At 41.3% G+C, this 25,792-nt stretch overlaps 12 protein-coding genes across 12 annotated transcripts; 6 read left to right on the top strand and 6 right to left on the bottom strand.

The window, feature by feature from the left end:
• Positions 1–231: 231 nt before the first annotated feature.
• Positions 232–3,345, top strand: ATC70_008693 (uncharacterized protein; the record flags this gene model as incomplete). The annotated part of the gene is made up of 7 exons (XM_064827939.1): positions 232–391; positions 449–640; positions 702–1,478; positions 1,536–1,855; positions 1,911–2,323; positions 2,379–2,593; positions 2,651–3,345. 7 exons carry the CDS (start codon positions 232–234, stop codon positions 3,343–3,345), a joined length of 2,772 nt encoding a protein of 923 aa, XP_064685141.1.
• A 167-nt stretch (positions 3,346–3,512) lies between these two features.
• ATC70_008692 (uncharacterized protein) lies at positions 3,513–3,943 on the top strand (the record flags this gene model as incomplete). Its single annotated transcript, XM_064827938.1, has 3 exons — positions 3,513–3,630; positions 3,689–3,781; positions 3,840–3,943. The coding sequence occupies 3 exons, from the start codon at positions 3,513–3,515 to the stop codon at positions 3,941–3,943; spliced, it is 315 nt and encodes a 104-aa protein (XP_064685140.1).
• Positions 3,944–4,517: 574 nt separating this feature from the next.
• Positions 4,518–5,644, top strand: ATC70_008691 (uncharacterized protein; the record flags this gene model as incomplete). Its single annotated transcript, XM_064827937.1, has 4 exons — positions 4,518–4,668; positions 4,725–4,961; positions 5,021–5,130; positions 5,198–5,644. The coding sequence occupies 4 exons, from the start codon at positions 4,518–4,520 to the stop codon at positions 5,642–5,644; spliced, it is 945 nt and encodes a 314-aa protein (XP_064685139.1).
• A 57-nt stretch (positions 5,645–5,701) lies between these two features.
• ATC70_008690 (uncharacterized protein) lies at positions 5,702–6,767 on the bottom strand (the record flags this gene model as incomplete). Its single annotated transcript, XM_064827936.1, has 3 exons — positions 5,702–6,031; positions 6,092–6,187; positions 6,237–6,767. The coding sequence occupies 3 exons, from the start codon at positions 6,765–6,767 to the stop codon at positions 5,702–5,704; spliced, it is 957 nt and encodes a 318-aa protein (XP_064685138.1).
• Positions 6,768–9,785: 3,018 nt separating this feature from the next.
• Positions 9,786–11,947, bottom strand: ATC70_008689 (uncharacterized protein; the record flags this gene model as incomplete). Its single annotated transcript, XM_064827935.1, has 6 exons — positions 9,786–10,347; positions 10,409–10,633; positions 10,688–11,045; positions 11,105–11,179; positions 11,234–11,797; positions 11,854–11,947. 6 exons carry the CDS (start codon positions 11,945–11,947, stop codon positions 9,786–9,788), a joined length of 1,878 nt encoding a protein of 625 aa, XP_064685137.1.
• A 277-nt stretch (positions 11,948–12,224) lies between these two features.
• Positions 12,225–12,992, bottom strand: ATC70_008688 (uncharacterized protein; the record flags this gene model as incomplete). The annotated part of the gene is made up of 4 exons (XM_064827934.1): positions 12,225–12,369; positions 12,436–12,554; positions 12,610–12,756; positions 12,813–12,992. The coding sequence occupies 4 exons, from the start codon at positions 12,990–12,992 to the stop codon at positions 12,225–12,227; spliced, it is 591 nt and encodes a 196-aa protein (XP_064685136.1).
• Positions 12,993–15,165: 2,173 nt separating this feature from the next.
• On the top strand, positions 15,166–16,122 carry ATC70_008687 (uncharacterized protein; the record flags this gene model as incomplete). The annotated part of the gene is made up of 1 exon (XM_064827933.1): positions 15,166–16,122. The coding sequence occupies one exon, from the start codon at positions 15,166–15,168 to the stop codon at positions 16,120–16,122; it is 957 nt and encodes a 318-aa protein (XP_064685135.1).
• A 47-nt stretch (positions 16,123–16,169) lies between these two features.
• On the bottom strand, positions 16,170–17,622 carry ATC70_008686 (uncharacterized protein; the record flags this gene model as incomplete). The annotated part of the gene is made up of 5 exons (XM_064827932.1): positions 16,170–16,602; positions 16,657–16,871; positions 16,931–17,237; positions 17,312–17,525; positions 17,589–17,622. The coding sequence occupies 5 exons, from the start codon at positions 17,620–17,622 to the stop codon at positions 16,170–16,172; spliced, it is 1,203 nt and encodes a 400-aa protein (XP_064685134.1).
• Positions 17,623–18,259: 637 nt separating this feature from the next.
• On the top strand, positions 18,260–20,407 carry ATC70_008685 (uncharacterized protein; the record flags this gene model as incomplete). The annotated part of the gene is made up of 6 exons (XM_064827931.1): positions 18,260–18,530; positions 18,592–18,675; positions 18,729–18,822; positions 18,883–19,226; positions 19,283–19,877; positions 19,936–20,407. 6 exons carry the CDS (start codon positions 18,260–18,262, stop codon positions 20,405–20,407), a joined length of 1,860 nt encoding a protein of 619 aa, XP_064685133.1.
• Positions 20,408–20,421: 14 nt separating this feature from the next.
• On the bottom strand, positions 20,422–21,270 carry ATC70_008684 (uncharacterized protein; the record flags this gene model as incomplete). The annotated part of the gene is made up of 5 exons (XM_064827930.1): positions 20,422–20,532; positions 20,588–20,712; positions 20,765–20,949; positions 21,008–21,096; positions 21,157–21,270. The coding sequence occupies 5 exons, from the start codon at positions 21,268–21,270 to the stop codon at positions 20,422–20,424; spliced, it is 624 nt and encodes a 207-aa protein (XP_064685132.1).
• A 351-nt stretch (positions 21,271–21,621) lies between these two features.
• ATC70_008683 (uncharacterized protein) lies at positions 21,622–23,696 on the top strand (the record flags this gene model as incomplete). Its single annotated transcript, XM_064827929.1, has 8 exons — positions 21,622–22,312; positions 22,373–22,421; positions 22,477–22,600; positions 22,668–22,787; positions 22,846–23,006; positions 23,063–23,240; positions 23,299–23,446; positions 23,500–23,696. The coding sequence occupies 8 exons, from the start codon at positions 21,622–21,624 to the stop codon at positions 23,694–23,696; spliced, it is 1,668 nt and encodes a 555-aa protein (XP_064685131.1).
• A 108-nt stretch (positions 23,697–23,804) lies between these two features.
• Positions 23,805–24,567, bottom strand: ATC70_008682 (uncharacterized protein; the record flags this gene model as incomplete). Its single annotated transcript, XM_064827928.1, has 2 exons — positions 23,805–24,158; positions 24,217–24,567. 2 exons carry the CDS (start codon positions 24,565–24,567, stop codon positions 23,805–23,807), a joined length of 705 nt encoding a protein of 234 aa, XP_064685130.1.
• Between the last annotated feature and the right edge of the window lie 1,225 nt (positions 24,568–25,792).

Below are 25,792 nucleotides of genomic sequence, written 5' to 3'. Positions count from 1 at the left end.
GCGTGATTGAGCGTTTGTTGTGGTAAATCTTTACAGACAACCATCAAGCCAATTGATGAGCCTTTCAAAGGAACCTGCAAATCAAGCGGATGCCCAAACTGTAGAAAGGTATAAATGGGAGCACAAAAATCTTTTGAAGGGACATTTACCATTTTGAGACAATTTAAATAAAGAGAGGGGCGCGAATCAACCTTCTTCTTTTCCACATCCATTATACAACAACAACATACTATGCTACCACGTGTAGGACTATTGATCATTGGTGTGATATTTCACATTGTATACTTGTTCAGTATCTTTGACATCTACTTTACATCACCACTGGTGCATGGTATGAAACCACATAAAAGTCCAGTGGAAGCACCTGCTGATAGACTGGTGCTGTTTGTGGGTATGTGTCGATGATGTTGCCTAGCTACAACTACAGAGAGACTCATTCTAAATATAGGCGATGGACTCAGAGCAGACAAACTGTTCGAATTGGACGATAACCAACAGACTCGAGCACCTTATCTAAGAAGCGTTATCCAACATACTGGTACCTGGGGTGTGTCTCACACGCGTGTACCTACAGAGTCAAGACCAGGCCACGTTGCCATCATTGCTGGCTTCTATGAGGATGTCAGTGCTGTCACCACGGGTAATGCTGCCCTCAGTTTATCCATTGACATGAGATTGCGTTGCTCACCTCTTTCATCTAGGTTGGTCCATGAATCCTGTCAACTTTGATTCCGTCTTCAATCAGTCTCAACATACGTGGTCATTTGGATCGCCCGATATCTTGCCCATGTTCCAACATGGCGCCAGTGATCCCAGTCGAGTCGAAACGTTCATGTATCCACCTGAATACGAAGATTTTTCGGGAGAAGCATCGAGACTGGATGTGTGGGTGTTTGATCATGTCAAGGCATTGTTTGAAAAAGCGGCTGTAGATCCTGCACTGAACTCCAAATTACGTCAAAAAAAGATTGTTTTCTTTTTGCACTTGCTTGGACTTGACACCAATGGCCATGGATTCAGGCCCATGTCAAAGGAGTACTTGGACAACATCAAGCTGGTGGATCGAGGCGTGGAAGAGATTGTTCAATTGATTGAGAGCTTTTACGACAATGACGGCAAAACCAGCTATGTGTTTACAGCGGACCATGGTATGAACAACAGAGGTGGACATGGTGATGGACATCCTGATAATACGCGTACACCTATCGTTGCTTGGGGTGCTGGTGTACGTAAGCCCATTCGATCCAGCCTTGGCCATGATGAGTTTTCAGCTCCTTGGGGATTGGATGACATTCAACGTGATGATATTCGACAAGCTGATATTGCGCCCTTGATGGCTCATTTAGTGGGCATTGATTTGCCGGTCAACTCAGTGGGTGAATTGCCGCTGAGCTATTTGGATGCGGATGAAATGGCCAAAGCAGAAGCTGCCTTCTCCAATGCTCGTCAGATTTTGGAGCAGTATCAGGTGAAGCATGGTAAGGATGGCAGTCAACAACTGATAAGGTCAATGGGCTCATTTTGCTTTATACTAGATGAAAAGGAGCAGCTCGAGCTGTTCTTCAGACCCTTCTCTCAACTATCAGGATCCAACAATCCCATTCTGCTTGTATCAGAAATCCAGTCTCTGATCGATGATCATCAATACACGTTAGCCGAGCAAAAGTCAAGAGAGCTCATGTCGCATTGTCTTGAAGGTTTACGTTATTTCCAGACTTACGACTGGTTCTTCCTCAGAAGTGTTGTAACTGCTGGCTACGTTGGATGGTGCGTGTTCTGTCTCGAGTTTGTGATTCGCAGCTTTGTGCTTCGTAGCTCATCTTACACCAACCTGACCATCAAATCCTGTCTCACAGTAAGTGAATAGCTATGCGTCATATATACATCGAGGCCAACCCATGCCATGTTAGATTGATTTCTTTTCCTTGGTCATTCTCGGTGGCCTGTATGCCATGTTATGGATCCAGAAAATGCCCAAAATGTACTATGCCTACGTCCTGTTTCCCGTATACTTTTGGAACCAAATCTTGCGAAACTATCGCTCGCTGTCTGAAGCTTTGCGTCTTGGTATTCAGAACGGTATTGTCAGATCGGTTGCTGTTGTTATTGCTGCACTCGTCTTTTTGGAGGCTCTGGTGTTTAGCTTCTTTTACCGCGAAATGCTTACTGCCATCTTTGTTGTGCTATCTGCTTGGCCCTTGATTATGCCACCCAGACTTCGCTCTGAGAACAAACTGTTGCTCACAGGCTGGTTTGTCTCTTGTATTTGCACTAGTGTCTTTACTCTATTGCCAGTCGAAAAAGGCGAGGATCTCAACATGGTGTAAGTGTTGAAACAAAATTATGAGTAGCCGCATGGAGTCTAATTTCCTATGTAGTTTGCTAGGTGGATTGGTCGGCATTTTGGCTAGCGTGCTTGCGCTATGGAAGCTCAAGCAAAGCAACCGTGTCAGCAATTCTCAAAGTGCCATCATGATTGCACAATTGCTGGCCATAGTTGCCAGTCTTTTCTTTGTCTGGTCTACTTCCACCAGTCTTCAAAAGCGTGAAGGTCTTCCAGTATTCAATCAAGTTGCCAGTTGGATCATCATCTGTAAGTGGCCAATAGATAGCGTGCTTCATGTCAACTCACAATCGACCTCTCTTATAGCTTTTTCAAGCATCTTCCCATTCGTTTATCGTGGAAAGTCTTACGACGATTATTTGACAAGATTGCTCACTATCTGTTTCGCTTTCGCTCCTCTTATGACTTTGCTTAGCATTTCATACGAACTCTTGTTTTATGTCTGCTTCTGTAGCACAGTGCTCATCTGGCTTGAAGTGGAACGTACATTGTACAAGGGCACTCGCTCTACTGCCAACCGTTCTCTTAAAGCCAGCGATGGCCGTGCTGTGCTTGTGTTCCTGTTCTTTATTGATGTAGCCTTCTTTGGTACTGGCAATGTGGCCTCACTAAGCAGCTTCTCTTTGGAAAGTGTGTATAGATTCACCACTGTGTTTGATCCCTTCTTGATGGGCACTCTTTTGATCATCAAGGTATTGATTCCCTTCTTTGTCGCTTCATCTGTGTTGGGCATCCTTAGTTCTAGTATTGATCTCCAACCTTTCACTCTGTTCTTGGCTGTCATGAGCATCACCGATATTCAAACCATCAATTTCTTCTTCTTTGTCACTGACTATGGAAGTTGGCTTGAAATTGGTACTTCCATCAGTCATTTCTGCATTGCTGAGCTATTCATCATCTTTACCATGATCCTGTTCCTCTTGTCTAGACTCTTGGTTGGACATCTTGTTCTGCCAAAACTAAACAAACGAATCAATCAAATGAGACCCAAAAACATGTAAATTTTAATAAATTCTAGTCTTGTACCAGTTCCATGATTTGCATAAATTAGATGGCATGTTCTTCCAGGGTGACTCGTTAAAAAACAGACATTCAAATGGTTGAAAAAAAAAACTGTGCATCTACCCTAGACGATTTTATTTCGCAAACAAAACTAACTGCACTCAACATGTCAAACAACAGTTACACCAAGGAAGATATTGAGAGAATGAGAATTGCTATGGAAGGAGAGACTGCATTGGATAGAATCAAGAGAAAGGCTAAAGAGGAACCTCTTGTACCAGCAGGTAATTTATAGAGTATTCAAATGATGCATAATGATATTGATGGCTATGTCTGATGTAGGTGTTGCTTTGACTACATTTGCTTTGGTCGCAGCCACTGTAGGTGTCAAGACAGGTAACAGAGCCTATGCAAACAACATGTTCCGTCTTCGAGGTATGGATTTTTCAGTGCATATGTGTATTAAAGGCTGATCAAAGATGGCATTTTGTAGTTGCTGCTCAAGGATTTACTGTTTTGGCCATGGTTGGAGGCTCCATCTACTATCAACATAAAAAGGAGCAAGAGCAAAAGCAACAACAGCAACAACAAGAGTAAAAGAGTTGTTTTATACCTCGCAAAGCCTATTAATTTTTTAAAATGTAAATATTATAATAAATCAATCAAGATGAATGCATTGAATTTGTGGCCAAACCTTTCTTGATGCAGCAATGGGCCCCTGATTTTTTTTTTGGTTGCTAGGCAACAGAATGAGTTAACATGATATCATGCGCCATCTTGCATAAACTTGAACCAGTTTTTGTATACTTTTACCGAGGGATAATTGCTTACTAAAAAAAAAAGACAGCTGAGATCAGTCAATCCAGGATATTACCTTCTGGTGCCTAACATTGATTGCGTTACATGCAATGAGTAGCTTGTCAACAGCATGCATTAGCGTACGTTTGTGCGAATAGCAATCTTCTCCCATTAAACTCATCTTTTTCCCTTGATGCAGTTCGAATGCATTAATAATGATAAATAACTTTGCGGGGTAAACCTGAGGGTGCGAAAATCCATTCGTCAGCAGAAATAAAACCCAAAAAATACATGTATTAAAATCCCACAATTCTAATCCTTTGATTGCTTTTCTTTTCTTTACATACCGTGTTAATTAGTATACATATACAAGATGCCCGTTGAAGGATTCAAAGTTGATGTTGATAAGGCCGTTGGCCACGTTTTCGAGAGCGAGAAGGTTGTTTGTAACCGTCGTGATTTCCTTTTGTATGCTCTCGGTGTCGGTGTCAAGGAAGATGAATTAAAGTATCTCTATGAATTAGGTATGTGTTCGTATGGTCTGTAATGTAGAATTGCGATATTCAGTTGAATTCATCAGACAAGGACTTTGCTCCTCTTCCCACATATCCTCTTGTTCTCTTGCTCAAGGGTGACGATTACAACGTCAATCTCTTCAAGGAACGTGCTCAAGGTAAGGGTACTCTTCCTGGTATGCCTCCATATGATCCCAACAAGATTGTCCATGGTGAGCAATCTTTGCAAGTGCACAAGCCCTTCCCTATTGACGGTGGCGTCTTCTCTGCCAAGAAGACTTGTACTGGTATCTACGATAAGGGTAAGCTGTGATCGCTGTCAAGAAAAGATTGTGTGCCTGACATTGTGCCGTTCTTTTAGGTTCAGGTATGGTTATTGAAACCACTGTTGATCTCTACGACGAACACGAAAAGATCCATTACTGCAGCATGGTCTCCAAGTCATTCGTTCGTGGATATGGTGGTTGGAACGTAAGACAGACAGAATCCCCAGCCTGAATCGGATAATTTTACTCACACACACACACATGTTGTATAGGGTCCTAAAGGCCCCAAGGGCGTCTCTTATCCTCCTCCCAAGCGCAACCCTGATGCTGTTGAAGTCTTTGCCTCTACTCCTAGCCAAGCTCTCATCTATCGTCTTTCTGGCGATTATAACCCTCTTCACGCTGATACTGCATTAGCTCCTACCATCGGTTTCCCTAAGCCTATTCTCCACGGTCTCTGTACTTATGGTGCTTGTGGTCACTCCATCGTTAAGGCTTTGGCTGATAACGAACCTACTCGCTTCAAGTCTATTGAAGGTCGTTTCGCTTCTCCCGTCTTCCCCGGCGAGACCATTGAGATTTACATGTGGAAGGTTGATGATAAGGATCCCAAGCTTCAAGGTGTCATTTTCGTTGCCAAGGTCAAGGAAAGAGATGTCGTTGTTGTTAACAATGGTTATGCCACTCTTTACAAAAAGGCTCCTGAATCCAAGCTTTAAACACTATTTGTAACAATAAATAAAAATACCGCTGTGTAAATATGAATCATCCATTGTTTATTGTTGTCCTTTACGTGGTGTGGGGAATTCTAGTCTTCTATGAAGGCCGTACGAAATGTCAATGTAATCTGGTTCCTCGTCAGGTGTGATGAATGAGTGGCGCATCATGAACTCAATAGCAACCAGAGCGCAGTTGCCCTTCCATTCGTTGTTCAAAATTGTCTCCTTGACTTTTTCCAAAGGCCACAGATAGAAGCAATCCACTTCACCGTCGCAAGGCGTAGGAGAGAAGTCTCTGGGTAATTCCAAATCGTAAATGTATTCTGATTCAGGCTGTAATCCACCAGATGTATAAGTGAAATAAGTGATTGTGCTTACACTCTTTGCCTAGATGATCATACCCGTCAATTTCAATTATTGCAAACTACACCAACACCCTTTTCTTACTTTGCTTGCGATCTCCACAGGAATACTAGCCTCTTCATCACACTCCTTGATCACGGTGTCTCGGACAGAATAAGAGTATGAAATACCACCAGCAACCTATACTTCAGTCAGAAAACAGCCGCCTAAATACAATCATGATACTTACACAATTATCCAATAATCCTGGCCATGTTTGCTTGGTCAATGATCGTCTAGCAACCCACATGAGAATTTGTCCATCCTCATTCTTTGTATAAGCATTCAAGTGCACTCCAAAGGTAGAGACACCAAACAGAGGTGTAGCTGCGCGCTCCATAACAAAGGCAACATTATCTGAACGTTCAGCATCGCCGTACACAGGATAAAGCTCGTTTCTCCAACCCTCTAACACTCTAAACGCTGCCTCTTGACGCCATGTATCCATCAACTTCTTCATCACCTCAGTTCTCAATTCAAACGTGCTGACCCAAGTTGCGAATTGAATAGCGTCGGCTGTGATGTTGAACGGCGTCCTTTCCTCCTTCTTGTTGTATGCATTCAAAGCCGGTAAAACACTGGGCAAAACATTACCAATCTTGTAGGGGCCAAGGATAAAAGGAACAGCGTGGTGGATTTCATCATTCGATGTAGGGTCAAGAACGTACGGATACTTGTCGCATTTCTGGACCACCTGTAAGAGAGATTGGAAGGCTGTCATTCTTTGGTATCTGCTGCTGGAAAGAAAAGGAAGTAGTCGGTAGGAGGAACTCGAAAATATAGAGATGTTTCTTGTTACTGTTTTGAAGAACTCAGACAACCCTCTTATTGTTCAGGCAATAAATCCTTAATGGCCTTTACCAGAATTTCCTGAGTGAAAGCTTTCAAAAGGATTCACATCTTGCATGCTTATTTTAGGGACACGTCATAATATGTTTTTTCGCCTACTTAGACCTTATCTTCTCATGAGAACATAAACTTCTTTTTTGAAGGGAAGGTCACCGAGGGGTATATCCTAAACAACACTCACCCCTGTTTTTCTTAGATTGTACGAAGTTTTACAAAAGTTTATGAAGTTTTACAAGGTTAGAGGTTACAGTACCCTTTCTATCCCATTAAAGATCAGTATTTTGCTTACTGATCATAGTATAGCAATGGTACAAAATCACTAGGCGATAATTTGCTTTGTTGTGGTGTAACAAAGGTGGTTTAAAGCAGCTGTTCTGCGCATTTTACGAAAACGGGGGAACAGCTATTCCATGCTCTATGTTAACGCTAGAGCCTCTATATTAGGATCATTATACCCAGTTTGAGGCGTTGCGGAACATATGAACGGATTATTGGTCGCTACAGTGGTTGTCAAATAACAACTAAAACAATATAGTGTAAAGTAGCCTATATATATAAAAAAAACCAGTGTTTCGACACGCTCTATTATGTATGCAACTGCCGATTCAAGCAAGCGTCTTGTCTATTAACTAGATTTTGCTTCTCTGTTGTGTTTGCTCTGTAAAATGAGACCTCGTTTGGGCATTTACTGCGATATTTCCTTTCGAAAACCGGGTTATAGCCCCCCCAAAATGGAGTTTACTGGTAATATAAGCTGTAAGAATAATGCCCCAACAGTAGTAAGTGTGGCCCAACTGACTGCAAAAATGTTCCGTCATGTCTGCATTATAGTATAGCTGTTCAATTAACAATAACAGTAGATTGGGTATGCATTATCAAGATCACACAGGATAATTTAAGATGGGACATCTGTAGGAATACTACATGTTTTCAGTTGAGTATATATGAGTTTTATGAGACTGTATAGCCTAGAAAAATGTTTCTATGCAGTCAGAGGCGCTTTCTATATCTATAAAGTACAAAAATAGAAAAAAAAATTCAACAAAATTATCGATGCCTCCAGGTCCAAAATCTCGAATGCAAACCTCGAATTTTCATATAGAGTGTAACTTTTGTAAAGTGTGACTCTTATATAGTGTATGTTTTATATGGTGTACCTTTGAGCGACAATAAATCCAATTCTAGTAAAGGTAGACATGTCAGATAAAAATCAGTGTATTGCTGAAGGCTTTGTGAGCATATTTTGTTATCACTTGAGCGCAGCTTTACTATGCCAACCTCTTGGGAATCACCAAAAAAGGAAAACATCCGAATGTGTGTTGTTGCAGTCGAAACAGATCAGATTGAGACATCACCAAGAAAATGAAAAATAGAAAATAACTGTTATGTATTTGTGTATCAAAGTGATATAGAAATTCTAGCATTGAATAAAAAAGAAGGGTATCCTTATACAATTCGCAATCAACTTGTAGTGTGAGTGATGATAGGTGTAATAGAGCAGAACGGTCTTGTTGTATTAAAAAGAAGACAGATCTACTACGAATGGACAAGGCTAGTGTAATAAAGTAACCACCCAAACGCAACTTGATTGAAAATCAGAATTCATAAAATATCACTCATTCAAATTCTTGATATTTGAATCTACCAATAAAGCATTCAAAAGTGCGTCAAAATACCATTTAAACATACTAAAGTAAAGATGCACTCTTATCTCGCACGTCGTGTGAATGAATCACTTAAGCTGTCTTTGTCAAGTATGCAGTCTTTTTAGTTACATTGTTTAGTTCTCTATATGCTTTATTTTCGTGTCTCCCAATCCTTAACAGGATACGTTATTCATGGCAGCATCATTCTACCGCAATTATTTAGCAGCTTTTTTATATAGTACGGCTCAAATACAGTGACATTTATTTTGCAGAGTGTTAAGATATGAATCTAGTTTGACCTACTTTAGTTGCTTTTAAGAGTAAAAAGCGCACTGCAGTCATGTCTGTCTATGCGTACACTAGCTTTTTGCACCTCTTACTTGGTGCCATTATCATTCTCATTCTCTACGCTTCATACGAAGCCTGCAGAACTACTCTCTACAACGACGCTTATATGCAGTTTGCTCATTGAATTGATAAATGAGCTCGCCATCAGAGCAGTGCCATTAGGACATGCTGGTCCATTGTGTTTAATAGATGTAGTCAGTCGTCCCAAATAAGCATTAAGTGTATTTCATTATATTTAGGGACAAAGATCCATCGTAAATCAACCCAAACAATGAATGCTGCTTTGATTGGGCATCACAGAGGTATAAAAAAAGCTGATTTTTTCATGCAATAGATCCACATTTTTATTTCATCAAAGTCTTAAACAAGCAACATCAAGTAAAAAAAAAAAATGGATCATGATCATATCGTACCCATTATTGGCTTCGTCTTTATCACTGCTGGCATTGTAACTCTGGTTGCAGTTACCTCGTACAACAGCAACTTCCGTCATGACTAAAATATGGTCAACGACATTCTAATAGCAAATCTGCAGACTACACAATCTCAATAAATAGCTCAGTTATTTCTACATTCATTTGTGCTCCAATATTATATAATTACTGCTGATTATTGCCCTTGAAAGCCCTAATTTGAGCTTGCTATTGATTATCTTCTATTGGATTCTGTGGCATATGTCAGATCAGAACACCTTGTCAATGATTACCGCACTAAAACCCCATTTGAATAGGCGCAATGCCTAATCCAGCTCATGCTGGCTATGTAATAATTGATAATGATACGGTAATGATGATTACCAATGGGTACAGGGATATAATACAATATTTTATTGTTAATTAAGGTAAGTAGTATTATGTATGATATATAATGCAGTGTTAGAATAAAAAAAAAACTAATTAATGCTGTTGTTGTTGTTGATTTTGAATGTCTTCAGCAGCAGAAGGTAGAGGAGACACGAGGTGGCCATCATCCTTCGCATCAAGTTCATCTTTGACCAATCTACCTTGATTCTCCTCATCGTTTCTACCCAGCGTCCAAATTTGAGCAAAGCGATTGAAACCAATGCTCTTGGGATCCTTGATTTCATAAAATTCGCCATCACACATGATGCACATGATATTCTTCTTTTCAAACTTGTGTCTAGTCTTGTCCTTCATCATTGCCTTTGCCTTGACCCAAGCAGAGCCACCGTTGACTTTATCCACCTCTTTCATGTGATGCTCAGGTTCGCGAAACACGATTTCAAATGGGGAATCAAATTGACCAATACGGGAAACATGATCACGGAAGTTGGCAAGCTTTTTTAGGTAACTTGTCATATTTTCAAGACTCATGACTTCAAGTCTGCCGTCGTTGGCACGTTGAGGTTTCCAGTTTTTAGGATCACAAGGGCCAGTACGGTCAGTTACAACTTCGAGACCCTTTTTGGCTTCTCCCCACAAGTCTACTTCTCTGCCCCTAAAGAACATGGATTTCAGTTACAACGATTCAAGTAAGATTGCTGCTTCAGGGCACTTACCAGATGTGTGGAATATTTTGAATGACTAAATCAATGGGATCTTTGCTGATTTCTGGCAGCTTCGATGGTGTTCTGTTTTTGTCTTGCTTTTCTTCTGGAGTGGGCCAATAGAGAACGTCTTGTCCATTCTGATTGAAACTTTTAATGAATCGAGTCAAATCAGGAAATCTTCTCCAAAAGACCCATTTAGAACTTTCGTGCGTGTATACAAGCTTGTTGGCAAGTCTAGATTTGTCGGTTTAGTGATTTGTCTTTTACGAATCATGCTTTGCCGCTTACCTGTTGCCTGCTCTATGTGCTTCAAATCCACTACCCACAAAGCCTTGCACGCCAATGGACATGTAATTACTCATTTTGCGAATCATTTCGTGGTTGTTTTCAGTCATGGGCTCCTTGACTTCAGCTACGTCATGTCCGTCCTTTCTTTCTTTGGGACCAGCTTCGCGGACATAGCCAGAGGGATAGGACGTCATTCTAATTTGCCAGATATCCAAACGAGCTGCTTCAGATTTCTCCAATCTATCAGTAATCAGTTCTTGAAGATTTTGCAATTTTGATCCAAGGATATTCTTATCAGGAATTGTGCGACCCCAACCTAAAACTTGACTGAAATCATTACCCGTACCAAAGGGAATGCCTTGTGTAATCGGTGAGTTCATTGTGATACCATCGCTTGCGAAGTGCATAATCACTTACAAGAGAAGAATACAAGATCTAGATTAATCTTGTGTGTTACCAAAAGTTCAAACACACTCATCACAGTGCCATCGCCTATCAAAATACATAAGACGCAGATCAAGTAATAGATATCGTCAGTGCACTTACCACCAGCACTCCAAACATGGATTTGTCTCGTTTGAACAGCATCCGACAAGACGCCCTTCTCTTCAGTGGACTTGGAGGAAGCGTTGCTGTCATTTTCAGAGGTAGTTTCTTGCTGAATAGGAGGCAATTGACCGAAATTCAGCTTTGCCTCTACCAATTGTATGTTCTTTACACCGTTCATACGATCTTCATCATCTAAAATGTTGTGGATTTCGACTTGCACTTGAGGAAACTTGCGGAGACGGAAGTGTTGAATAGGTAAAGTGACCAGATCATGGCCCTTTCGGTCACCACTCAAGGGATTTACAAAGATGAACAGATATATGCTTGGTCTTCCCTCTGTAACTGTGTCGTCTAATTTGACAGAATTGTGAATTTTGCCCTCGGTGACATAAGCTGATGGTCTTTTACTTATGTCAACACTCTCCTCGTCGCTGTTGATCTGAATGTTTTCGTTGTTGATGTTGGAGGACGATAAAGGAGGCGTACTAGGTGTTTCTTCTTCTTCTTCTTCTTCAGAGGAGAGGGGTATGGGGCTGCTGTTGGTATCGGCAAAGTCTTGGCCTGTTATATGAGAGTGAGTAAGGTTTGTTTATGTGTCTGTATTTGTCCATATTTACCTAAAACTGGCTTGTCTTGACGATGCTCAATGTTTGATTTGATATCGGCGGAAGGCATGTTGACCACAGTGGTGTGTGTTGGAGATTCTAACATGGCTATGTCTTGGTATTTGTAAGTGTAGAAAAGACAAAGAAGAAAGGTGCAATTGGAACAGCAATAGCATCAATTATTTATAGGCAGGAAACAGGCAGAGGAAAAGCTTTTATACCATTTATAGGCATTAAATGATGTAATTGTGATACGGGTTCGTTTGATCTCCTTGAACTCAACAGAACAAAATTACAACTACCTGGTAAGAATTGACCATTTATAGCGAAAAACCCTTTTTTATTCAGCTCATTATTATAGCATGTCGTCATGAGTATGATGATTATTTGGTATTCTCCATGCTGGATGTGAGTGACACAATGGATTTACGGCGTTCCTCATGGTGTGATGGTGGTTCAACTTTTGTCACTATGACAGTGCAAGGACAGTTGTGTACAATGTAATCACTGACGCTGCCCAGCAATGTTCTAGAAAGAGATGGTTGTGTATGAGTAAGAATCAACCTTCTTTCACATGTTATAGGGAGACGTTACCTCTTTATCGTGCCCATCTTTCTGGCTCCCATCAGGACAACATCGGCTTTGATTTCTTTGGCCTTTCTCAAAATCTCGGCCTTGGGATCACCGACCATGGAAATAGCTTTGCACGCCACCTGTTATACATTTCTTAGATTGTGTATCACTCTCATAGATATCTGATGCCCTTACCTTTCTCCTGTTTAACTCCTCTGCAAACACCCTCAACAAATGATGACTCTCTTCTCTTCTTTCTTGGCTCACATCATCAATATATCCTGTAGAGTTGATATAAGGAGCAACAGGTATATCAATTTGGCGTACATGAACAAGGACGACCTACATTTCATATATGAATACGCATCATCTTACATGCCCCGTTTTTGCGTGCTTACGAGATCCTTCTTGGGTGTGATAAAGTTGTCCAAAGCCCATTGAAAAGTGGTATCTGCAGACTCAGGGTCTAGGCAGACAAGGACCACGCGAGTTAACTCTGGAGATTCATCAGAGGCTCCAGCGTATGTTTGTACGAGCGTATCGGTTTTCTTGAGGTTCAAACCTTCAGTAGTTGACATTTTGTTGGTTTAAAGTAGATACGAAAAAGAAGAAAAAGAGAGACAAACAAACTAATCAATGGGAAGGGAAAAAAAAAAAAAAGTGGGTTGATTTTTTTCTGTTTTTTTTTTTTTTGCTCAACCATCTGCATTAATTTTGAAGTTGCTTGGTTTCTAATGTATGGCTGCATTTCTATTATTCCATTCCTTCTGCAATGTACAATTATATAGACTCACCATAAACCATGTTTGATACATTTGGCACATATCACTTCTCGCTTCATTGCTCATCATCGCATCATTACACATATTGTAAAACATTCAAAAGAGTAGATAAACCAATCATATCCTTTCAAGAGTTTAAAGAATTGTGTGCTGTACAAGGTGAATGAAACCATCGGCGAAGCCTGCATTGGGGTGGGGCTTAGCCTCTCCTCCAAGAACATAACGCATCAAAACTTGCATGAATTTGCCTTACCGAAATCAATATTCCTTCTACCCGAATTAGAAATTGCACAGGCTGTAGAACTGCCCTTCCAGAAAATTGCAGCTACCAAAGATATGATTTATGTCGCGTAAATAAACTCTATAAAGCAATACATAGCCAAGTTTGACAGCTTTCAAGCCTCCATATCTTGACATGTAGGCTTTTCTGAGCCTCCGAAATGACGCCAAACAATTGTACTCGAGTAGAAGTAACTTTCTGGTACCTTTGCTCAACTTTTTGAGACCAAAAAAAAAACATGGCCAAAAATCGACCAAAAAGCATGAGGTACCCCTCATGATTTTCACCGAAAATCAAACGATCGCATTTTTCACCTTGAAAATGAAGACTTTTACTGTGCTATATACTGAATCAAAATGTTTCTATCGATCTAACGCAACCCCTGAAATCATCCTTGTGGGACCTTGCTATGGAAAATCTCGACTTTTTGGCCAGAAACCTCTTTTCATATTTTCAAAAACTGCTCAATAAGTTTATTCAAAACAGTTACGTTACTTGGTACCATTGGATGCGCCTTGAAAAGTACTCCAAGAGTGTATTAGGAAGCATCGAATGATAACCATAGTTCATATAGTCGAATATCGCAAAATAGATTAAAGAAGTCGACGAAAAACCAAACTTTGGCCAATCTTGAGCAGAAAGAGTAAACTGAGTTTTAATTAATTTTGGCTGGCTGGAGCAAATGTCTTTCTGATGCTAGCGATACGGATTAAATAGGGATCAAGAATTTGAAAGAAACAATCGATTCCCTTGGATCCTTTTTTTCTTTAGTTTTGTTGGGAGCTTTTTCTTATAAACGTGTCTTTTGCAATGACAATATCCCAAAAGAGTTGCTGAAGATCTTACACAAGTCCTGTATTTACACATTGCCAGCTTTATGTCACCATCGGAAGAGCAACATCAGCGAATGGATACCCCCTCCTCCCCTCCTGACTCTGATGTAGTCCTTTTTTTTTTTTTTACTATTAATTGATTGTTTAAAACATACTTTTATGGCAGATATTTATCAGCTAGCATCATACTTTGAAACAAGTTATTCGGAGAAACCTTCATCAGATGTCATAGGGAGGCCCCCTCCCCAATGATATGAAAGCAGTGTAAGCAGTGCTCACATATGGATGAGCTTTACGCCTTATGTGCATGTCCATCATTGAATCCATGCTGGCTATTAGGAAACAACACATGATCCACATTTGCTAGAAGATTGTTTTAGCATTTTGATTAGAGGCTGTAAATGTAACTTGGATACCATTACCGGCTCTTCAGTTTCTTGCATCTAGAATAGCTACTACTGTATCAAAAAAAATAGATGTCTCACTTGAGCCTCTATGTACATGTTCCCTATTTACATCCACTCGTATAAAGTAATGTAACTCCCTTGATCCAATTTGGCATCTCTGTGATTTGCTTTCAACATTTGGACATTGACCTTTCAATCAAATATAGAGCAAACAACGCTAGCCAAAGCACATTCCACATGCTGCATGGTGCAAATGTAGAGACGTAGACTTGATGGCATTCAATCGTTTAATAATGCAAGGCACACATCATAGTAGCATTTATCCACATTGACAGCATATCCGCACAGTCACTAAAAGAATGACTTGCTCAAGCTGAATGAAACCCTTAAAAAAAAGCTGTCTCCAAACAGATCATCACCCTAGTTTATTCCTGTTATACACACATACCATGCTGAATAGATCCAACTTACTACAAAGACGAGCATTTCATTGCAGTCTCAGAGTCTATGAAGAATGGACCAAAGCTGGCCTTCGTCGCATGAAGAAAAACGATCTCATCCAATTAGCCAAAGCAAACCATCTGAATATATCCGGGACAAAGAATGATATAATTATTCAATTGTTGAGCCATCAAACCGCCAAAATCGTAGGTAGCACAACACCTACATTGCATAGCATTCGTAAAGTCGTCGGCAAGTCAGATGAAACGGCTGCTGCTCCTCTTCAAGATACGGTGGATGCAGACAATGAGTGGATGAAAGCATTTGAAATGAAGGTAGCTCAAAGAGGCAGTAGAAAGCCTATGAGTGAGTCAAGGGAGCATTTTACAGGTGGCCCCAATACCAGCAAGCCACATCCATTCAACGATGCAATCAAATCAACCATTGTGAAGCCTATAGCTGAGCAGGTCAAGTCGACAACACCACCATCCACAACTGTAGCTTCGATCATTGAGATGCTGAAAGAGACCAAATCCAGGACATCATCATCATCATCATCATCATCACACCAACAACAACAACAACACACCAAGACAGCAAGCGAGTCAGTAGAGGAACTAGAGGGCATGGACCCTGCGTGGGTGGAAGCATTTGATATGAAGGTGGGATCCAGAGGAGCTAGACACCGTTTGACAGACACATTATCACCCTCCACACCAACATTAACAGCCCCTGTGGACGAACTGCCATTCATCGAGCTGGATTCTTTTAAAAAGGAACATCATTTCTCTAATCCCAATGCGGATAAACAGGAGCCTACATCTTCCAGCAACGGCAACACTACTGCAGACCAGCCAAAGGGTATCTGGATCAACGCACTTGTCGGTACCGGCATGCTGGCATGGTACTTTGGCGGTGAAGAGGGCATCTCGAATGTCTGGCATTTCTTGACATCTTCCTCTTGAAGAGGAACATGATATTTTATTTGTCAAAAATACATGAATAGATTTTGTTAAATATCAATAAATTCCTGGATATCTCTTATGATTGATTTCTGATCTGTGTTTGTAGAAAACAAATTGGACATCAAAGCCAGCACAGGCTCACCGTGTCCCATACGTCTATACAACCGCATTCTGACATCCACTTCCTGTCGACGTTCTAGAGGAAACAGCTTTCCAATGGTATTGAACATGTTGGCAGACTGATCCATGCCAACGGTGGTATCCTTTTGACCATGCAAAAACAAGATTCTAGGCCACAAATCCAGCAAATCCTCTGAATCAGAAAAGAGGTCGGCATGACGCTCAATGAGACGAATAGGCGAATTCGCCTTGTATCCTTCTTGACTGCAGCCCATGACTCTGGCCATAACAGAAAGTTCCTCAATGCCTCTTGATGTTTCGTGTATTAAATGGGCTGCAATATCATACACGCCAGCAAACCTAGATGAACAAGCTATCAAGACATGTGCAACATAGATGAAACAAAATGCTTACAATAATAGCCCTTCCACAAGAGGCAAGAAATCGTGAGGCTTGTTGTTATTATTGTTGTTGATGGTCATGGTCGTTTTGGATGGATCGTGCTTTTCGCTTACATGAGGAGAAGATGTGGGCGATGAGTGTGTGGTGAGGCTTTCGTCGTATTTCACTTGATTGACAATGTCTGATAAAACCACTTGAGACACCAAGTGTGCACCAGCGCTATGACCCTACATGGCGATTGCAATTTAGCTGTCTCCACATTACGGCACAAGTAACTCATGCATACCATAAGGAATATTTGCTCAGGGTCGCCATTGAATTCACTTGCATGTTTGTGTGTCCATTTAATGGATGCTCTAATGTCCTCATACATGCTGTTGATCTTGACCTCGGGGTATTTGCGATAATCAGGCACCACAACGACATAGCCCAGTTCCCGCAGTGTATTTGCCAGTGTAGAGTAGATCATCTTGGAACCTGATCCCCAGCCACCGCCATAGACAAATACAATGATGCGGGATAGACTGCCATCTTGTCTTTTGTCAGGGTGATAGACGTCTAGTGTTGTGTTGTTGTGATAAGGTATATCCAAGCTACATGTGCTCTACAATTGAGTAAAATGGAAAAAAACAAGGTGCAACTTGAACACACACACACACACACACACCTGACTATCTGTTTGAAACATTCTGACCCAATCTTCCAGTAACGCCAATGTAAATAAGACACAATCAATGGTAAATAACCAATCCAGCCTGTAAAATGACTGAATAGCACCATGTTGACTTTGAGCACCTTATTTGGGTTGAAGGGCAGTGACAATCCAGCTTCGTTTTCGGCATGGAGATAATACATGAACCATGCACATAGATACAGTGACACTGATAACAAAAGGGGAGGGGGCTGTTAATTGCAGCGTGCTTGAGAAAAGGCGTCTTACCTACCTATGGTAAATATAACAAACGGCAGAAATAGCATGGCTATGACAACCAGTAATGGCAGACAAAAGAGAGAGAGAGATACGTAAAGAGTACTTGATTGGAACCAAGCCATGATTGTGTGTTTAAATATTAATCGAATAGAAAGAGAGTGAGAGTGAGAGAGAAGAAAGAAAGTTCAGCAGGGTGTAAGGGTGCCTTATTTTTCTATTTGGGCTCACACGTATTCTACCCTTTTTTTTTTTTCTTGATTCAAATGGCGGGCAAATCGTAAACAAAATGCTTGGTGCAGTAATCTTCAGATGTGGATGAAAGAACTGGATGGTCCCCTTTGCTAGTAATTACTGCTATTGCTTGCTGATATTTTTAGTATTCTTCTGTTGACTAAATAGCACTGACCTTGAAATGGCTCATGATCAATCTCTCATCAGTGTATCCACGCTGTCAGTTGAGAGTAGACCTCTGGATAGCTCATGATAACTAGGTAGTACTTACTCTACCCCCCCCCCGAAGAGGCATCTATTAGCTCTTTCTATCAGCCATATCTGATATAGACAGACACGATGCTTGGCTTCGGAAAGCAGTTGTCGGACGGCTTTGCTGTGTTGAGCATAAAAATCATTTCACCAAATTTAAACCCTTTTCTTTTGGTTTCTTTCCTATACACAACACACAGCATGTTCAAAAAGCCATTGGCCAATCTCAAATCATTCAGTCCTTTACGTTCATCCGATCGCAGACGATTCCAAAACGAAGCTTATGAAGCATATCCGTCTGTCAAAGAGATTTGCACAGCAGCAACTGAAGAAGGCGCGTCTACTCACCTCATGCCTGACGATCTTCGTTCTGCCAAGTTTATATCGCATACTGGAACGGCAGGTGTTGTGTACAAGTCAGAAAAGCAGGCGCTGTGGATATCATTGGAAAACCTGCCTCCCATCCCTACAGGTAAAGTGCCATCCACATGTCAACATGTATGCGGTATGCTCACCATGTAGATTGACCATAGTATACACCATGTGGCAGTATCCAAGCATGTTGCCAAAACTGTACACTTGGGGTCCTGTTGTGCGTAGACTAATGGATGGCGCAGGTACGAATAGACAGCTCAAAATGTTGCATGGCAGCTAAGATCCATGATGTTAGATTTGATGATTCCGGGTCTTGTGCTCGGTCCCGAGGGTAAATTACCAGAGCTCAGCACGGGCGATTTAGTAGCCATCACTATCAAAGGATATCCGTAAGTGTGAGACGTATGTGCTTCATTGAGTTGATCTGCCTAAACCTTGTCTATCTACAGCGTACCACTTGCTATCGGTACAATGGCAGTACCTACATCAGAAATTAGACCTCGCTCTGGTATGAAGGGAAAGGCAGTACACATCATTCATGTATACGAGGACTATTTATGGGCCATGGGAGACAAGTCAGGACCACCAGAATTAGAGAGCATTTCTGATGATGAATACGAGGAGGAGGAGGAGGAGGAGGAGGAGGAGAATGAAGAAGTAGGAGAGGCAGAGCATGACGGAATTAAGCCATCAGAACCAGAACAGTCGATTGATACACATGAAATGACGCAGAAGATGGAAGAGGCATCGATAGCGGATACAAAGACTACTGCCAAGCAACTGACAACGCCTGGTAAATTGATGAATCGACAGTCGAGTCATATGGGCATTAACCATGGGAAACACTAGAAATCGATGAATGGCTCAAGAAGTCTCTTTACCACGCACTTGTTTTCAAGATCAAGTCTGAAAATGCATCCAGCGTATTGCCTTTATCCGCATCTTCCTTTTATTCCGCTTACATTATGCCATGCAGGCCTGTGGATGTGGGATCAGAAATAGACATAAAAAAATCAAGTTGGAAAAAGCTACAAAAATTCCTGAAAGCCATGGACAAGGCTGGATTACTCAAGACCAAAGAACAACGGGGAGAGACAATGGTCATTTCCGTCAATTACTCACATCCCAGTCTGCAAGATTTGCGCAAGTACAAGACAATGGAATCTGCAGCAGCACAGTCAGCCACTGCCAAAGACAATGCTGCCAAAGAAGCTGCTGCTGTGGCTGCTGCTACATCTACCTCAGCCAAAGAGGCGGCTGCTGCTAAAAGTGCATCCAATCAAATTGACATTCAAGAGATCTACAAACCGCTCGGGAACAGTATGCAAAAGCTGTTTGAGGAAGCCAAGCATGACAAAGACGGCGTCTACACTACTCTGCAAGTACGTCAAGTGATGATGGATTATATCAAGATCCATAATGCGGTAGACCTTCAAAACCAAAAGTAGGTGCCCACCCTCCTAATATTTGATGACAGAATGACTGACAACCTTCTGACACAGAATGATCAACATTGATCCCACTTTGTGTGATGCTCTATTGACAAAGCCAGAATACAACTCCATCAACAAACTCACCAGAGACCAGATTCTACATCGCATGTGTCAGAAAATGCAGCCATTTCACTCTGTCAAGCTGCCTGGAAAAGAAGCCGTGTTAAAGAAAGGAGCCTGTAAACCCATTGAAATTGTGCAGGAAGTGAGACAAGGCAGAAAGACCATCACCAAAGTCACTGGTGTGGAAGGCTTTGGACTGGATGTAGACGAGCTCTCCAAAGAGCTGACTCGATTGTGTGCCAGTAGTGCCACCTACAATCCAATCCACGGTGTCAGCCCCAAGAACCCGCTGTATGAAATCATGGTGCAAGGGCCACAGATCAAAAACATCATGCATCTGCTTGTTAGCAAGGGCGTTCCACCACGATTCATCGATACAGAAGACAAAACTGCAAAGAAGGGCAAAGGAAAAAAATAAAAATGAAGGGAGGTTTATTTTAACAGCTCTTCTCTCTCCAGCACCTCTTGGTCTAATTTAATCAAAATTGTTGTGCGTTGAGGAAATCCATCTTGAGGCACTGTGTGAGCAGTGACACGAGCAGGCTGTTCAGTGAGTGAGTGAATTTGCGTCCGGTGCTTATGCAGAAAGAACACTTACGAATTGACACCCGTCCAACACTGCTTCCACAATGCCAGCCACAAATGCATTGCAATTGAGCTGTGAGAGTTCCTTTGGCACGGATATATATCGTGTAAGCACTGGCTCATTATCAGAAATCATATCTACAAATCATGGTCAGATGTCAGCACAGCATCCTCGCAGATCCCAGCTCACATTCGTCTTCGTTCTCTGTGCTTTTTTCCAGCGAATCTGCCTGCTTTCCAAATAATGCCTTCCACACTGTGCTATGAATAAAGTACAAAACATGGATCACCTTGATCTCTCTCTTGGCGCTCTTTTCTCTCCAAGCCAGCAGTTCCAGTACACGAGACCCAACACGATATCCAAATTCATTCAATCTGCACACATTCTTGTGGTTAATCATCCTCTAGAGCAGCTTTCAGTGTGATCACCTACTTTCTCTCTAGATCTTGAATACCATTGACTCGTTTCTGAGCATACTGCAGCATTTCTGAGAACAGGAATGTTTGCGCACTTAAACTCACCTAGGCAGCATCACTATAAGCACCTAGTATAGCGCGTGAACGCACATCATGGACACTTACTTCGGCGCCTTTACTCTTGTTGAGATTCTTTTCGAGGATACTCTTGGCACGAGTGATGCGTTGCTCGCTGTAAACAGATGACTGCATGGATGGTCTTGGTGGTAGATCACTCATTATATTGTGTTGTTTTTGGCTTTGGTTGTTTTGCTTTTTTGTGTAAAAAAAAAAAAAAAAAAACGAGGAGAGATAAAGGGACAAAAAAAGAAAGACACCTTGTCTATGTGTGTCTATGTGTGTGAGTGTGTGCAAGATTCAATGCCGCCTCAATGAACTTGGATGCCACACAATGATTGGCCCTGATTGTAGTCATGGTGCTCCAGAGTGAGGTTGCCTTGATGTCGCATAATGGAACAGCACACAAAGGTGTCCTATAATGAAGTAAAAGAGACCTGTATCATATAAATATAACCAGTCTATGCACTGGAATACTGCAATTACTCTATCTCTAAACAAAACACACATACAATGAACGGAACACTCAACTCTTTTCCCCTTTCTGATGATGCTAGTAGCGTTGAAACCCCTAACGGCTCTCGCGACATGATGAGCATTAGGAATATTGTGGACAGCAGCTACACAAACAGTGACCATGAAGAAGAATTGGATTCTGGAGTCAATTTGGGCAATCAAATATCCAATTTGGAGAATCAACTGTCTTATGGTTCCAATTTGGGCCATCATTTACCTAATGGCATTTTTGATGAAAGTAGTTCCAATGATGCCGATGACAGTAGCAGCAACAACACTACAGAAGCCAATCAACAAGGAAGCTTGGATAGCATCAGAGTGAACAGTCAAGAAACAGAGCTATTGCAATCTCAAGAGCAACAGCAGCAAGAAATTGAGTGTGAGCTTGAGCAGCAGCGACCAGCGGAACAACACGAAGAACAAGAAGAAAGCAGCGAGGACACAGAGCCAGAGCAACAACCAGTGTCAGCTCCAGCTCCAGCTGAAGAGGGTCTTTCCATCTGGTCTCGCCATTTGCCTGATGCTATTCGTTTGGATCAGACACCTTTTGCACACAAGATTGATTTGGTTGCTGATTACCAGGATTCCGTAGTTATCATGTCATCTGATGAAACTTATGGCGCTGCTTCCAATTTGATCAAGACAGTAGCTATTCCATCTCATACAACTAGGCAGCCTAATGAAGAAGGTATGTAGATTAGGTTGCGTAGAACGATGAATGGAATAGTTATTTTACTATTGGTTTTAGATGAATTTAGAGATGGTTGGCTTGTCAAGCGTCATGAAGAGTCAGGATAGTGAGTTCAGTCTAGAATCATGATTAGAATGTTGTACACTCACACTTGATCACAGTGCCACTATTAGACTGGGTGTCCCTGGAACCATCACAGGTATCGACATTGACTGTACTGGATATACTCAATGTGCTCCTCTTCATGCCAGTGTTCATGGTAATTCGAGAAGACGAACTACAGATGTAAGCTCCTTTTTTTTTTTTTTTGCACCGAAAAAAGTGTGTTGATTTATTCAATGAATATTCATAGTGGACAGTTTTGGTTGATCATGTACCCCTGGTGCCGAATGCTCATAATTTCTTTCAAGTGATGAACAACACGGAAAGGCACACTCATGTTCATTTCACTGTTACTCCTGGAGGTGGTGTTGTAAGTATAAATTGTGTCTTGTACTCGCACATGTACTGATATTCAGTCTCTCTGTTAGGCACGACTTCGTTGTTATGGCGATATTCCCAGACCTACCAATGTGGGCAACATGGAGGTCAACATGGCGTCCAGTAAAATGGGTGCTGAAATTGTCCAGAAGCCAGACAGCATTGTTAGAGGAGAATTCCCCAATCTCATCATCAATCGCAAAGTTTCAAGGTGAATTCAATCACTGTTTGAATCAATAGGTACACTAACATTGTGTCTCTTTATAGCCAAGACGGCTGGATCAGCCCTCGTGTTCGAGGTGGACAAGATGAGGAACGTGAATTTACCGTCATCAAGCTGGCTGGAGAAGCTGAAATCGATAGAATTGCTGTTGACACTGTACATTTCATTGGCAATGCCCCAGAAAAGGTGATTCTTGAAGGCTGCTGTATTACTGCTCCCCAAGTAAACCTTAATTTGACTTGCTGACCAGATCAAATTGTACTGATCTGTTGTATTATAGGATAGAGACAATGTAGACTCAAATCCACTAGTCAATGCCGAGTGGAAAAACTTGGTTACTGAAAGTAATGTATTACCCAATAGCTACAACTGCTTGCCTTGTATCTACAATGGCCCCATCACACACGTCAGATATCGACCTGTTCCAAGTATGTAGCACAAATTCATGCGATGACAAAACACTTATTAATACAAAATGAAGATGGTGGTGTAAATCAGATCTTGGTCAAAGGAAGCTTCTTTGAAACCAGAGCAGCGCTACCACAACCAAAGTACAAGCATGATCTTGGTCCTCACAAGAAGAGAAAGAGACACGATGAAAATGAGCCTGTGAATGATGAAAACTACAATCGAAGAAAATCAAGTAGAATCAGAAGACCCGTGTCAAGATATCAATAGTAGCAATGCTTAATGTAATAGAGAATATGCTTTATTTTTACTTGAAAATAAAGCTATAGATGATATGAATAAATATGTTTACGGCGTATTATGTATAGAAGCAGTACTCTAGTTCTTCTTGGCAGCAGCTAAAGCAGCAGCTTGAGCACCGGCGAAAGAATCCATGATGTGAGCGTAAGAAGGCAAACGCTTAGCGAACAAAGCAGCCATACCCTCAATATCCTTGCGCCAATCACGACCCAATTCACAAGCAACACCGAACCAGTTCATGAGTTGAATACCACCTTGTTGCATTCTCAACCAAGAAGCATCACGCACAGCTTCAGTGAAGGTACCGGAGGCATCGGTAACAACAAAGACTTCATAACCAGCCTTCTTTGCAGAGAGAGCAACGAAGGTAACACACACATCAGTAACAATACCTGAGATAATCAATTGCTTCTTGCCAGTCTTCTTGACAGCCTATGTATGAGATGATGGTTAGTTTCGATATGCGTTGATATCGCACAAAGTAACTTACAGCACGGAATTCCTCAGAATCCCAAGCGTTGATTTGACCAGGTCTGGCAACATAGCTAGAGTTAGGGAACAAAGCCTTGAGCTCAGGGAGCAAGACACCGTTAGGGCCGTCTTCACGAGAGGTGGTGAGGACGACAGGAGACTTGAAGTACTTTGCAGATTCGGCAAGACCCATAACGTTGTTCAAGTAGGTATCGGGATTGTAGTCACCGACCAAGTTCAAGAGACCAGTTTGATGATCAACAAACAAAAAGGCAGCATCATCAACGTTAAGACGGTTGTAAAAGTCAGCAGAGACAGAAGAGATCAAGGCAGCGGCACCAACAAGGGCAGTAGTGAGAGAGAAACGCATTTTGACGATGTGTTTTGAAGATGTAAGAGGTAGAGTACAGAAAAACAAAAGCTCTTTTGGATGGAATTTGGTCCTCTATTTATATAAAGATTGTCTTGACGGATCCGTCGCCATGCTTTACTCAACTTGATCGAAATATGCTTTTTACAGTAATAATTTCGGCATCTTTATTAGGAAATAGGTGCCATGTTGTTCTGGTTTATCGTTTGTACGCTATGTGATGTAAATGTACTGTAGCTTGATCTCCATACACGCACGTTTTCCACTGCATTTAAGGTTTGTCTTTACGTTTCACATTGCTCAAGTCCAAGCGCCCCTTTTCTTTACAGAGACGAGTCTGGTCTTTTTGTGCCATGTACCTTGTTTTTTTTCGTCCATGCCGTCGAAAAAATCGATCATGATCAACCACAAGTTTGAGCCATCACTAACATATCAGCTCTTACTAAAGAAATGTAATGCGCGATGTGCGTATGTTGGGGAGGTTGGACCTAGATGGCCACTGAGCAATAAGGTTGAGTAGCATGCATGCTTTTAAAATATTCAATTGGATGTTGTATACATCTACTCAACAAACTTCTCTGTATCCTGTTTTATAGCACATTCGCTGTATCTGATCGAATCTTGACAGTATCCTAGGGAGAATCGATGATTTCATTTTGGTTGACAAATGTTTACGGTATAGTTAGTCATCAACAGAAAAGCAATCTCGTCTATCAAAATGAATGAATTTACGAGTCTAAATTTTCTTTGTAATCGCTGACAAACATCTTGGTAAGTGTTTACGTTGAAGGCGGTTTTAATTTTATTGACGCCTCATTTTCATTATGCAAAACATCTTTGTGGTACATGTGTATACCCAAATCGTTTATAGGCTGTATTCTTGTATTTTTATAGGTGTGTATTACCAGTGAATCTTTTTTTTTTTTTTTGTGAATCTAATCAGAAGCTTGCTTACACCCAAAATCCTCTAGTCTCGTTTTGGCGTTGAAAAGAGACACTCTTGCGCTATCATTCTTCCTAACATTGTGATTTCTTATCGCCATCAGACTATTTAATTGACCACAAAAATTTAAAATGAATTGTGATTCAGGAACAGGGAATGACTCGATTCCAAGCTCCATTCAACTTGGCCACCACGGATTTAATAAAATATGTAAAATGATGGCGTACCAGGTATGATCTTGTTATAATCTGTATTTTGAGGCGTAAGAGAAAAGAATCCCAA

The sequence above is a fragment of the Mucor velutinosus genome (genome assembly GCF_035048745.1).
Source record: "Mucor velutinosus strain NIH1002 chromosome Unknown tig00001563, whole genome shotgun sequence".
Taxonomy (NCBI): Eukaryota; Fungi; Mucoromycota; class Mucoromycetes; order Mucorales; family Mucoraceae; genus Mucor; species Mucor velutinosus.
This window is presented reverse-complemented; position numbering and strand designations above follow the sequence as displayed.